The sequence below is a fragment of the Chinchilla lanigera genome, unplaced genomic scaffold (assembly GCF_000276665.1).
Source record: "Chinchilla lanigera isolate Chin_1 unplaced genomic scaffold, ChiLan1.0 scaffold00034, whole genome shotgun sequence".
NCBI classification, from domain to species: Eukaryota; Metazoa; Chordata; class Mammalia; order Rodentia; family Chinchillidae; genus Chinchilla; species Chinchilla lanigera.
Genome location: NW_004955435.1, coordinates 4,762,007 through 4,774,809, shown reverse-complemented (window position 1 = coordinate 4,774,809; position 12,803 = coordinate 4,762,007). Strand labels below are relative to the sequence as shown.

General features: G+C 40.0%; 1 protein-coding gene across 1 annotated transcript in view; it reads right to left on the bottom strand.

Annotated features, from left to right (window-relative positions):
- Nucleotides 1-559: 559 nt before the first annotated feature.
- The window catches only part of Slc35a3 (solute carrier family 35 (UDP-N-acetylglucosamine (UDP-GlcNAc) transporter), member A3), a 26,270-nt gene continuing 14,026 nt past the window's right edge, over nucleotides 560-12,803 (bottom strand). The window contains exons 6-7 of the mRNA XM_013516439.1: nucleotides 10,999-11,132; nucleotides 560-4,667 (exon numbers count right to left, since the gene is read on the bottom strand). Of these exons, the coding sequence (XP_013371893.1) occupies nucleotides 4,577-4,667; nucleotides 10,999-11,132 (225 nt within the window). The 3' untranslated portion in view covers nucleotides 560-4,576. The remainder of the gene's footprint in view (nucleotides 4,668-10,998; nucleotides 11,133-12,803) is intronic.

Sequence of the window (12,803 nt, the reverse complement as noted above, 5' to 3'; positions counted from 1 at the left end):
TTCAAGTTACTTTTTTTAAAAAAAGCATAATTTTTAAAATGCTGATGCCAGGGACGGTGGCACACACCTGTATCCCAAGTTCAAGGCCAGGCTGAACTGTATAGTGAAACTTTGTCTCAAAACAAACAAAAAACTGATATTTTGTTATTTTGTTTACTTTTATTTTACTGTTTATTTTGTTTTTGTTTCCTCCTGCCTCAGTCTCCCAAGTACTGGGACTACAGGTATACACCACTGTGCCCGGCTTGTTTTATTTTTCTGAGAAAGGATCTCCCTATGCAGCCCATGATGATGTCAAACTCACAGTCCTGCCTCAGCTATCCAAGTGCTGCGATTAGAGGCATGTACTACCACACCCAGCAAAAAAAAGCTGATATTCTTACTTTAGAGACCTTTTAAAATAAAGCGTGTTGTGTAGAATTTCAGGGGACACAGAAATAAAATCCTATACAGTGCGTATTACATTTGATCTTCATGAATCGACTGATAGTCACAACAGAAATAACTATTCAAATTGGGGAAACAATATATAATGAATTACTCTACTTAACCATGAAGCTAGCAGAGAAACATTTTATTTAAAATAGAGTATGTTTAGGCTGTTACCCTCATACAGATAAATTCTAACTAGTTTAAATAAGACCCAGTCTTTCATGCTAGAGCACAGGCTAGAGCAAAGGACAATCAAGCGTGAAAAAAAATTACACAGAGGTAAAGAAATTTACTTTGCTATAAAAAGAGACTAATTCACTGAGTAAGCCATAGATACAAATAAAAAGGAAAACGAGGAAATACAAGAAAAATCTATATAGATTTTAAAAATAATCTTTTTCAATAATCTATTAAATAGATAATGGATATCAAAAAAGACAAGAGAAATATATCAATGAAAAAGTGACTTAACAAAAGACCAATTTATGTATTTCTTTGTATTATATCCATAAAAAATTTAAATACACAAAAAAATTTAAATATACAAATCTCAGTCCCAAACCCAAAAGAATCTTTCTATGCAAATGAAATACAGACATAGACAAATTCAGCATCCAAATCATTCAAAAATATTTTTTAAATTACAGTAATTACATCATAAGAAATGAAATGACAAAATGACACTTATATACAACTATTAAAAAGTTTAAAAAATTGCATGATGGTGCAAAGTTGCCACAATTAATTTAATGAGTGCTATTCACTAATGCTTTTATAGTATACCTATTTTAATTTTTTAGGTAATAGACTTAAAGAGCAAGTCTTGAAAATAAAAAAGAAAAAAAATTATAATTAATCTTGAAACTAATTTTGCTCCTGTGTTCTAACATTGTGAATTATAGAAAAGTCAGGTATTTGGTAGAGCAAGGCACACAGGACCAGATTTTGATAAAGGTGCTGTTTCTTTGGCCCTATAACTACTTTAAGTATCCTGGAGGTTCTTCAGATGACTCGGTATAGCACAGATAACTTCTACGAACCTTTTCTAATGCAAAGCATACACGGTACAATAATTAAATGTTTACAGTGGACACATAAATGAATGGAGCTTAACCCTTTCTTTAAAAACACTTGTACAACGACATTTTAAAAGTCTAATAATTCAATATGTAAGAATATCCACAATTATACTAAGTGTATAGACCAAGATGTCAGTTAGTTTCCTTTCAAATTCTGTTATTAGAACCTCGTTTAAATATGAAACTGCCTTTCCTTTCTATGAAGTTTTGTGACATTCAAAATAAATGGGTGTAAACATTTAAATTTTGCATCTCTAACCTACACAATCCCCGTGAACGGAGCTTATGGTGTCTCCAAAACCACTAAAGAACTGACAATATAACATGACTGTCTTAAAACACCTGCCGCGTCTCAGACTTTTCCTCCCAATACCGTCCTCTCCGCGTCTCACGGAGCCGATCGCGTGGCAGTCTTCCCCATCAGGGAGCGCATTTTACACCGAGGTAGCTGAGAGATAACAAACTCACTTGTAAAGGATAGAAATGTAAAGCATGAGTCGCTGCTATAAAAGCTTGATGTAATAAGGCCTTCGAAGGTCATCAAAACACAAGCCACTGACACAAAATGGCATTATCTGTATAACGGTACGATCCAAGGACACAAGTCCACCTTCTCAAACATGAGTACCTCCTTATCAATTAAAGATTAGAACCTATGCAGCCCAGTCAGCTTCAAACCTACTAGAAAAGCAAAATATAAATTATACCTAATGAAAATTGGCTTTGAAAATACTTTTGCCCATGTTCGCAACTCTTAATTATATTTTTACAACCCTTATATGGAATCTTGAAAACTAGACACCTGAAAATGTGTAATTACTTTAACATACTTAATGTTCAACAAATGCTGGTAATAAATTTTAAAATAGGGCAGACTAAGCCTAAATTAACAAATGTGAATACACACAGCATTAATACATAATTCCCCAAGCAATACTTCAATGTGAACTGAATATATTTTAGTCTTGAATTCTATGTACTTATAAAATTTAATTTCTCTTAGTAGTAGGAAATAGGATGTAAGCCTAAATGTTGCTGTAGCCTTAAAAATATCATGTTCAAAATGAGGTAAAGTTATTAAACAAAATATTCTAAAAGGTGGTCAGTGAAAATCTCAACTCTGGCATCCAGAAAATTTGCTTGGTGCCATTTTGTTATCAGCAGCAAATTGATTTTAAGTGTCTTGTAACCTTTAGCAGTTTTAAGCCCTGGCTGAAGCTGGTCCCATCTAACATGTGCAGGCTATGTCGCATTATCAAGGTAACACAGTCCACGTTAGCCAAGAGTACCCAATAGTTTGTAACAGCATTTTTGAGTCAAATTCTACTTAACAAAATCCATTAGGACTATATAAAAATAAGTATTTTTACAGTCTTTCTATTAGAAGTCTTTAAAAATATATACAGTATAAATGAAAAAATAAAATACTTCTTATACTCAATAGGTCATTCTGTATATAGCTCATAATTAAATTAAACCTATACCCCAATTATAGAAGTGTATCTGCCCGATAACTCATCTTACTATTTCTAATATACTCTCTCTCCTCTGAACCAGCTTATTACATGATTCATGCAATTTGCATTCTCAGCTCCAGTGTTAAAAGGAAAAAAAACCCACTATTTTAAAGCAAAATGGTGGCTCCTTTCCAGCAGCTCTACGGGGACACAGGGGTTCAGAATTCAGCTACCTCTCCCAGTCACAAGGTCCTAGTGCCCCTGGGGACAGCAGGCTTATAAGAGATCTGCAAAGATGTTTTGCCCAGACTTCCATTTTTAAAAGTTATATAGCTACTTAAAGTAATAAAATATGTCAGTAAGGAATGTCTATAAGAAAGGTCATTTTGGTCATGGTCCACTCTTTTTTTTTTTTGGTGACAAGGTCTTGCTGTGTAATCCTTAAACTCACTATGCAGCCCAGGTTGGCTGCAAACTTGCAGCAGTCTCCTGCCTCAGCCTCCCACGTGCTGGGACGAAAGGTGTATACCACCATGACTGGCTATTCTTGGTCTTATTCTTACTCTTATATGTACTACTATCTTCTCAGTGGTTTTTTTCAATAGTTATAAGGGAAATTTCTACAGATCAATGAACAAAATATTCATTTAAAAACTTTCTAGTTGTATACAATATATGCTTGATATTTCAAAATTTTCCAAATGGAGATATTAGAAATGATTATTTTAAATTAATAAACGAGTATTTAATCCAACTAGATTATATTTTAAAACTTTAATGACAATTAACACATACAAACTTAAAGTAATATTAAAGTTTTATCTGATTTATAGAAAAGAAATGCAAGTAAAACTTCATTATCGTAAACCTCTCCAGCCACCGCCGAGCAGAGGAGCAGCCGGCTGTTCTCAGCTGCTGCAAAGCACCGAAGGTCTCAGGGTTCAGGTGGGGAAGCAGCTGTCTCCCTACTCTGAGTTTACACATGAGTGTTACCCTCCGTCGAACCAGGCCCCAAATATTGTTTCATCAAATTTTACACAATGGAACAAGTAATATTTAGCAATCCTAGGTTGAATAACCCTTTGTATAAATATAAAAATCTCAGATATGTGAAAATGTTTTTCAAATCATAGTTCTCTTTTTTCACAGCTTTATAGGTAATTAGATTTTTCACATTTTGAATACTCCATGTGATTTGAGACATTTTTACAGGAAGAGTAAGATAAAAACATTTAATAAGAGTAAATACATCTAATTTGCAAAAATTCATATCTGATATTTGTGTGCTCTTACATAGAGTGCATAGGACATTTCTGCAGCAATCAAAAAGGTAGATTCTTTTAAACTTAGATTTCAAGTTTCCCACAATATTTCTTCTAATTCTAATGCCTGGAAATACTTCCAAGTTTTGAATTCTAGGTGTCATGTGATTTGTTATGTATACAGCACGTGCTTTATCCTTAAGCATGTACATTGTTCAAACCTTTGAACAATATGATCAGATTCAGGATGACGGTATCTTCAGAAAATCTGCAGACAGCCTCTGTGGAAATCCATGTTGAGATTCCTAGTGCACCACCATGAAAGCCAGTAATAGACAGTACGTGACTACGCCTTAGTAGGATTTCCTGCCGGCTTGGGATCGTAACCGTATAAGAAAGTAGCTGTTATTACAAGGATGGCTCCAAGGAAAAAGACACTAAATAAAATGAAAAATCAGAAAGATGAAAATCAGAATAAAGGCAAAATATCTTTCTACACTCTTTATTAAAACAGTAATACTAGGGGAAGGGGATGTTCCAGGAAGACAGATAAATAGAATACTTTCTACATACTAGCGTTTTTTTGTTTTTGAGACAGGGTCTAAGTTTACACATGAGTGTTACCCTCTGACGAACCAGGCCCCGAATATTATTTTATCAAATTTTACATAATGGAACAAGTGACCTTGACTCACTATATAGTGGCCCTCCTGCCTCAGCCTTCCAAGTGCTGGGATAAAGCATGCACCACCCATGCCCAGGCTACATTGTAAGTACTGAAGTGCTTTATACACATTATCTCAGTCTTCACAATGGGCCCTGTTAAGAAGTGCTAGTATTAGCTTCATTTTTTACCTACGGGAAAACAAGTTTAGAGTTTCAATAAATGCTACAGTCCCACCAGATGAAACGGAAAACAGGATTCCAGTCTAGGTGGGTCTGACTCTAGAGCCTGCACTCTCATCTACTGTTCTATAAGGTGTCCCAAAACAAAAACTTAATATGCTTTATTTCACCTTAATATGGACTCTGCGTGCAATCCATTCAATGATAAAAGGTCTCAATTCTTTATTTGAAAATATAAAAGGAAAATTTCATTCTTTATGTCAAATCCCAGTAAGGTCAATTTAAAATCCAAGGTAATACCCAAAGTTCAGAATTCATTTCCATAAGATGCTTAACAAAAGGAAATTCCATTAACTCCAGGGAGCTCACGGTTTTTCTTTTTTGATCTACCTATATATGTAATCTACCCCATATAAATTGGAAATGAACCTAATCAAACTTTTAATCGGCATACGATTTTTTTTGAGACTCACTATATAGCTCAGTCTAGCCTCAAACTCACAGTAATCTTCCCTCCTCAGCCTCCTGAGTGCTGGGATAATAGTCATGCGCCACCACACTCAGCTGTATACTTTCCTTTTTTTGGTCTTTTTGAGACAGGGTCTCGCTGTGCAGTTCAGGCTGGCCCTGAACTCACTTTGCAGCTCAGGCTGACCTCGAATTCGCAAGATCCTCCTGCCTCAGCCTCCTGAGTGCTGGGATTAAAGGTGTGCGCCACCACAACCAGCAGATGTATACTTTTTAATGCTGTTATTGAGGCATAAATTAGTGGTGGTTCTAAAGTTTCTATTAACAGTCCACAGTCATTCTTCTGATCTTAAAAAAGACAAAACTGCTATGAAAGCAGAAGATCCTCAGCCAGGCATGGTGGCACATGCCTGTAACACCAGCGCAGAAGGATTGCCAAGGCCAGCCTGGGCTACCTCGGCCTTGTCTGATGATGACTGCAAAGCCAGCTTGAAGTACATAGTGAGACCCTGTCTCAAAAAAAAAAAGATCCTCATTATGACATCCGTGATCTTTCACAGCATGGTTCCCTAACCTCTCTGTCCCAGATTCCTCCCCACCAAGCTTAGGCCAGCCAGCCCACTCATCCCACTCTGTCATGCTCTACCATGACGGTGTCTCCAGACATGCTCTCAGTCTACAATTTCCTTTCCTCAAGGAAATGTTGTCGTAACAGTTCAGGTCTACTGCGTGTGAGACTCGTTCCCCTAGGCAGAGTTACGCTGCTACAACACTCCTCCAAACGCTGCACGTAACGCATCACCCACTCACCTGCTCCTCTGTTCACCCATGTGCTATTCACCTGCTGCTGCCCCACTAGTGCCTAGCGTAGTTAGCTCCATGACAGCTGTGATTAGTAACAAGTGCGCATGTAAATGGGTAACTTCGCGGAGGCCTTAGACACAATTACATATCTAAGATTAAAAGAACATAAAACTTTCTATAATATACCTTGAGCTTACTACTGTAAAAAATTAGGTAATTTTTCAGGCTTTAGGTAAACTATAGTCTGAATACTTCCTTCATTAGTCATCACGAACTTTTCTTAGCTTTCTAGAACTCTGGAACTGCACAGACTAAGAACTGTGCTTAATTTAGTTGTCTGATGCAACTTTCTACCCTTCTATGATACCTCTACAAGGAGCTATTTGAATACTGAATAATATCAGGAAAGCCCGGCACTTTTAAACGGTTATGAGGGGAAATTTTTTGTTAGAAAAATACTACCAGATCATGATAATCTCAAGGATATGATCCTCCTTTCTCTAACGAAATCGTATATATACTTCCACTGCCACACTGATCATTTATGCACGTCTGTAACCTCTCCGAAAACAAGAAACTGGGGCTCATTCATTCAGTTCTTTCTTTTTTCTTTGCCTTTTTGAGACAGGGTCTCACTATGCAGTTCAGGCTGGCCTTGAGCTCACTCTGTAGCCCAGGCTGCCCTCAAACTCAGTGATCCTCCTGCCTCAGCCTCCCGAGTGCTGGGATTGCAGGTGTGCACCACCATGCCCACCCTTCATTCATTCAATTCTTTGTTCGAAAATCTAGCACAGGAGCTAGAACAGTGGATACTTAATAATATTTGCTAAAAGAACAAGAAGGCTAAGTGGAATCATGGTAAGATCAATACACAAAATAAGGCGTACAAGAAAAATAAACTAGAGAAGTGAGTATATCAGAGATGCAATATTGGTAGGAGTAAATTAGTGATACGATACCAGCAAAGATGACCAGCAGCCAATAGTAAACAGAGATCTACTGGAGAAGGCTGGGGATGTGACCAAGTGGCACGAGGCCGTGAGTTTAGCCCTCAGTGCTCAGAAGGGCTGTCTAGCGCTTAGGTGAAACTGGGCCTTATTTCACACGGAACAGATACAACAGAGCAGCAGACGGACGGCCAAGCGAGCGAGGAGCAAGGACACGCTGCTGAAAGCACAGGCAGAAAGACAGGTAGAGGCACACAACTCAGAGAAGCCAGCCGAGGGGTTTCAGGAGGCGGATGCGGATAACACAGGCACATATTTCAACGCATTTGAAATAAGCCTGAATGAAGGTTGGGAAAGCTGGTTACTTAAAGTACGACTACACAAAGACAAAGCAGTTATTTACCTATTTAGGAAAATTCACTTTTTGCTCCTTTACTGATTTACTTTTTCATTTACTATATTTACATTCCCTGAATAATTCAAAAATTAAAAGTTTATCCCTTTGATCTTATAAGAGGTTTAACTTTTTTTTGAAAAATGGTATCAACTTTTAAGTAAACCTCAAGGATGGGCAAGTTCCGCACATCCTCAATATTAAGGCACACAGTTCCCCACCTACTAAACAAGGAATAAGCCATTATTAAGACGTTAGGTGTTAATTGTTATTCTAGTTTCAACAGCTAAATGACTCCTTCCTACTCCAAGCTGGAAAAACAATACTTTCAAATTTTTGTCTCAGAAACAGTACAGATCTCAACATGCATGTCCCAGACCTGCTGTTCATGTTGTTAGAGAAGCATTAAAATCATAATGTTAAATATAGAAATATAAAGAACATATTTCTTCTACTTCCTATTTCTATACTGCCAAATTCTATGCATAATCTTATCTCTATCCCTAATGCAAATAAATTTTAATAGTCATATTAAAATGTTAAGACATTTTGTCTTAATTTAATGTCACCCAGTAAACATACTCAGTATCCACTGTATGCTAAATACCAGCCCTCTTCCTCCCCTCCCCTCTCCTCCCCTCTCCTCTCCTTCTTTCTTCTTTGGAGACAGTGTCTCACTATGTAGTCCAGACTGGCTTCAAATTGGAGAACCACATGCTTCAGCCTGCATGTGCTGGATTACAAGAATTCACCACCATGCCTGGCTCTCGCCCTGCTTTCTTAGCTGATAATAAGTCTTCTTAAGATGGGGAAAAGGGAAGGCTGGAATGCTTGGAAGGTATTCTGCAATTTAAAAAGTAATACCGGCCTGCTGTGGTGGCACACACCTGTAATCCCAGCACTCAGGAGGCAGAGGCAGGAGGACTGCCTCAGAGTTCAAGGCCAGCCTGGGCTACACAGTGAGCTCAAGACCAGCCTGAACTGAACAGCGAGACCCTCTCTCAAAAAAAAGTAAAAAACAAACAAAAAGAAGTAATGCCACATGAATGCAGGAGAGCTCCAAGAAGAGGCGGGGCAAATCAAAGCCCTGAAAAGAGGTCACAACAGTTTACCTCGCCTTCTTCCCTCCCTCCTTCTCTTCTCTGTACTGAGGACTGAGCCCAAGGCTTTCGCACAAGCTGCATCCCATACCCCCTCAACCCGCTCCCTTTCATGAGACAGGGCTTTTGCTATATTTGAACTAAGCTGAGCTGGAATTTATGACACGCTTGCCTCAGCCTTTGAGTGTGTTGGGATTACAGGTGTGCTCACCAAGCCTGGTTTCACTGCAACTTTAAAATAACATAGGGCTGCGCCAGGCACGGTGGTGCACAGCTGTAATCCCAGCAGTCGGGAGGCTGGGGCAGGAGGATCACTGTGAGTCTGAGGCTGGCCTGAACTGCAAAGTAAGTTCAAGGCCTGCCTGAACCATATAGTGAAACCCTGTTTCAAAAAGACTGGGAAAAAAAAAAGGGGGCCTGGGACAGAGCTCAACGGCAAAGTGCCTGTCTGGCAAGCACGAGGTCGTGAGTTCGATTCTCGGTACCTGAACAAATTAATAAATAAAGGAAAACACCACAAAGAAGGAAGTAATACTAGATGAGTACAGTGAAGCAGCTGAGGGCCAATCAAACAACCCAGTAACCTATTTCCACTCCGGAGATGGGAGCAGTTAGAGGCCTTCTGAGCACAGCACTGATACATCTGATTCACACTGGAAATAAAATCACTCTGGTTGTTGAACAGAAGACTGAAGATGCTAAGGCGAGAGAAAAAACAAGTAGTCAAGTCAGAAAACCACTTCCTCAACCCTGATGAGAATGACAGTAGCCTGAGACAGGGTGGGAGCAGTGGAGGTTGTGAGAAATGGCCAGATTCTGGAGCTCTTTAAAAGGAAAGGCTGACAAAATTCGTTTCTGCATTAAAAACAAAAGATAAACTAACGAGCTAACTTCTCTCACTCCACGTCAGAAAATTAAGACGTTCCACACACGTGAGTACTGCCTATAAACCATTGCAAAGCCCTATTTAGAATACCGCTTCCCTTTGGTTACTGCGGATACGCTGTGCTCCTGTGTGAGTCACGGAAGATGTGGGCCTAGGCCACTGAAGAATGAAGGTGCTCCCGACCAAATGGGGAGACCCACCCAGGAAGAGGGAACGCACATCAAGTGAACTTCCGAGTGGAAATGTTAAACGGGCAACTAGAAATACAAGCCTCAAATTCAAATTTAAGTGAGACTGAGTGAGATAAGACACCAAAATTTAGAGGCTAAGCAATATGGCAAGAGGGTAAGGCTGGAAGAAAACTCAAACTGGTGTCCTGAAAGCCACTAAAAGGAAATCGCAGGGCCAGGCATATAGCTCAGTGGTATAAGTGCCTGCCTGGCAAGTGCAAGGTCCTGAGTTCGATCCCTAGTACCAAAAGAAAAAACTGCTACCTAAAAGGCAATGCCATTAGTCTGGGATTATAAATTAACAGCTGCAGAACACTCACAGAGCCTCCAGCGCCAGCTGCCCTGAGCACACGTCCCAGCGAGCCCCTCCCGAGCCTGCCTCCGTCCATGGCACCCGCAGTGCCGCCGGGCCCTGGTCTCCCGCCTCACCTCTCCCTGCTCCTTTTACAGCTCCTTCCCAAACTGCCCTTCGGCCTGCTCACTGAAGTGAGGCTTCTCTTGAGCCACCTTCTCCATACAAATTATCTTCTTCAGGAATGTCATCTACTCTCCTGGGTTTAGTTGTACCATTTATGGATTTAAAATGCATGATTTATTTTATGACTTTATATGACTTATAAAAATTTTGTATGACTTTTTTACCTCAGTAGAAAAACATTCAGACCTATTAGGAAAATTCTGGCCATCCAAATTTTTGTTTGTTTGGTTTGGGCTTTTTGAGATGGGGTCTTGCTATGCAGTGGAAGCTGGCCTTGAATTCACTATGCAGCCCAGGCTGGCCTCACACTCATGGCGATCCTCCCGCCTCAGCCTCCTCAGCGTTGGGATTACAGGCGTGCGCCACCACGCCTGGCTGGCCACCAAAGTTTGTGCAAAAAGTTTCTGGTAGAAACATTTTCTTTCAATGTGCTTAGTGTGAGGTATTTATTTTAGAAGAGGGTTATATTAATTTTAAAATTACATTTCAATGTAATTTTACTTCTCAAAAGTTATAATAGGAAAATTACTTCTCAAAAGTTATAATAGGACCACTGTAAGAATTCTTACTTTTCTATATACTTTTGGGGATTTAAAGAAATAAAAAATATTTTACCTGGTTGGCACAAAATCCTGTAGCCAAAAATATGATATCAGTGTTGATAATATTATGGATAAAGAGGTTGCAAATCCTTTTAAAATATTATCCGCATACTTAATCACAGCAGCTACAACAAGGCCTCCAAGTGCCTGTAAAAGTTTTAAGAGGTTATTTTTTATTACTCATGAAGCGTTAGCCTTTTGTCTATACACTTAATCTCATTACTGTAAGTGATTTACATGAAGTATCTCTCATCACCACAAGATTTGCAGGTTTGGCTCAACAGAGCGCTCTTTTTCGAAAGGTACCTACCAAAGAAACTATCAAAAGTTTACTAGAGTTTGATCATACAACTGCAGAGGGAAGACCAGAATACACCCTTCAGTTTTACTTGCTCTTAGTCAGTTCAATCACGTATTTATTTTGGCCTCCCACCTCTGGGCAATGCATAAACTTTCTAGCTTTGCTGCAGACCCTCTGACACATGGCGTTAGAACAGCTCCTCGGTGACTGTCAGGGACCTGCAGGCTACTTTTGCTGAACATGCTGCCTCTCCACTGGGGCCTGCAGCTACGTGCTGGAGACCGAAACGGCCCGAGCGGGATGGAGACGCTTGGCTCCTCTCCACATACAGCTCCCCTCGCTGCCTTAACCTTTGCGTAAGACTCTGCTCAGCTTCGCACGCAGGTGCATGGGTTATTTGCAAAATACTTTCCCAGAATTATAATTTAGGGTCGACTTGACCTAGCCCTGCCTCGTATCTCCCCACTCCCTTGGGAGGTTGGCGTGACCAGAAGCATCAAACCATAAAAGGATGCAAAGGCGCTACGCCAAGACCCCACAAGACCGCCTGTCCCAAACCATGAGCACGCCTCCTGTCAGTCACCCTGTCTCCCTCATTAGTCCCACCCTGCATCTGTAAGCTCTGGGGCTGAGAAGCTGACTGGTGAGCAAAGCGCCCTCCTCCTCGTTCTCTGGCCATGAACAAAGCCTTTCTGTCTCTCCAGCACACTGGTTCTTCAATGCAGTGAGCTTCTAGACCTGCACTTCGTAACAATATTATGACTCGTAAAGATCTATCCTTGCCCAAATTTGGACACGTGGGAAAACTGGTTACTGAATAGTAAAATAGTAAAATATTTTACTTTTGAGTAAACGTTAATTCTAAATGTATACGTTCTGTCTTGTCTTTGTGCTAACAGGGACTGAACTCAGGGAGCACCGAGCCCATGTCCCCAGCCATTTTCACTTTACTTTCACAAGGTCTCCCTAAATGGAACTTGTGATTCTCCTGCTTCAGCTTCCCAAGTAGCTGGAAGGTTGCTAGGATAACAAGCATATCCCATCACATCCAGCTTTATTTTTTTTTTCCCTCCCAGGGCCTCCTGCATGGGAGATAAACACTCTACCACTGAGCTACATCTGCAGCTCCCCCAATTTTTTTTTACTAACCTTTCAACAGCCTCCTGACTTAGCTTTCTTCTAGATTTTCCCTGTGTCAATCAAACTCTCAGTGCCGAGATTACGCTTCCTAAAGTACAGCATTAATAGTGCTTTTCCCTTTCTCTTTTGTTTCTCTTTTTTTTGGAGATAGGCTCTCACTATGTAGCCCAGGCTGGCCTTGAACTTATAGTGATCGTCCTGCCTTAGCCTCCAAGTGCTGGAATTACAGGCCTATGTCACTACACCTGGTTCTGTTTTTACTTTTTGAGACAGGTCTTCTTTTGCAACTCAAGCTGGCTTTGAACTCACTATTTAGCCCAGGCTGGCCTCGAACTCGTGCCAATCCTCCTGCCTCAGCTGCCCAAATGCTAGGATTA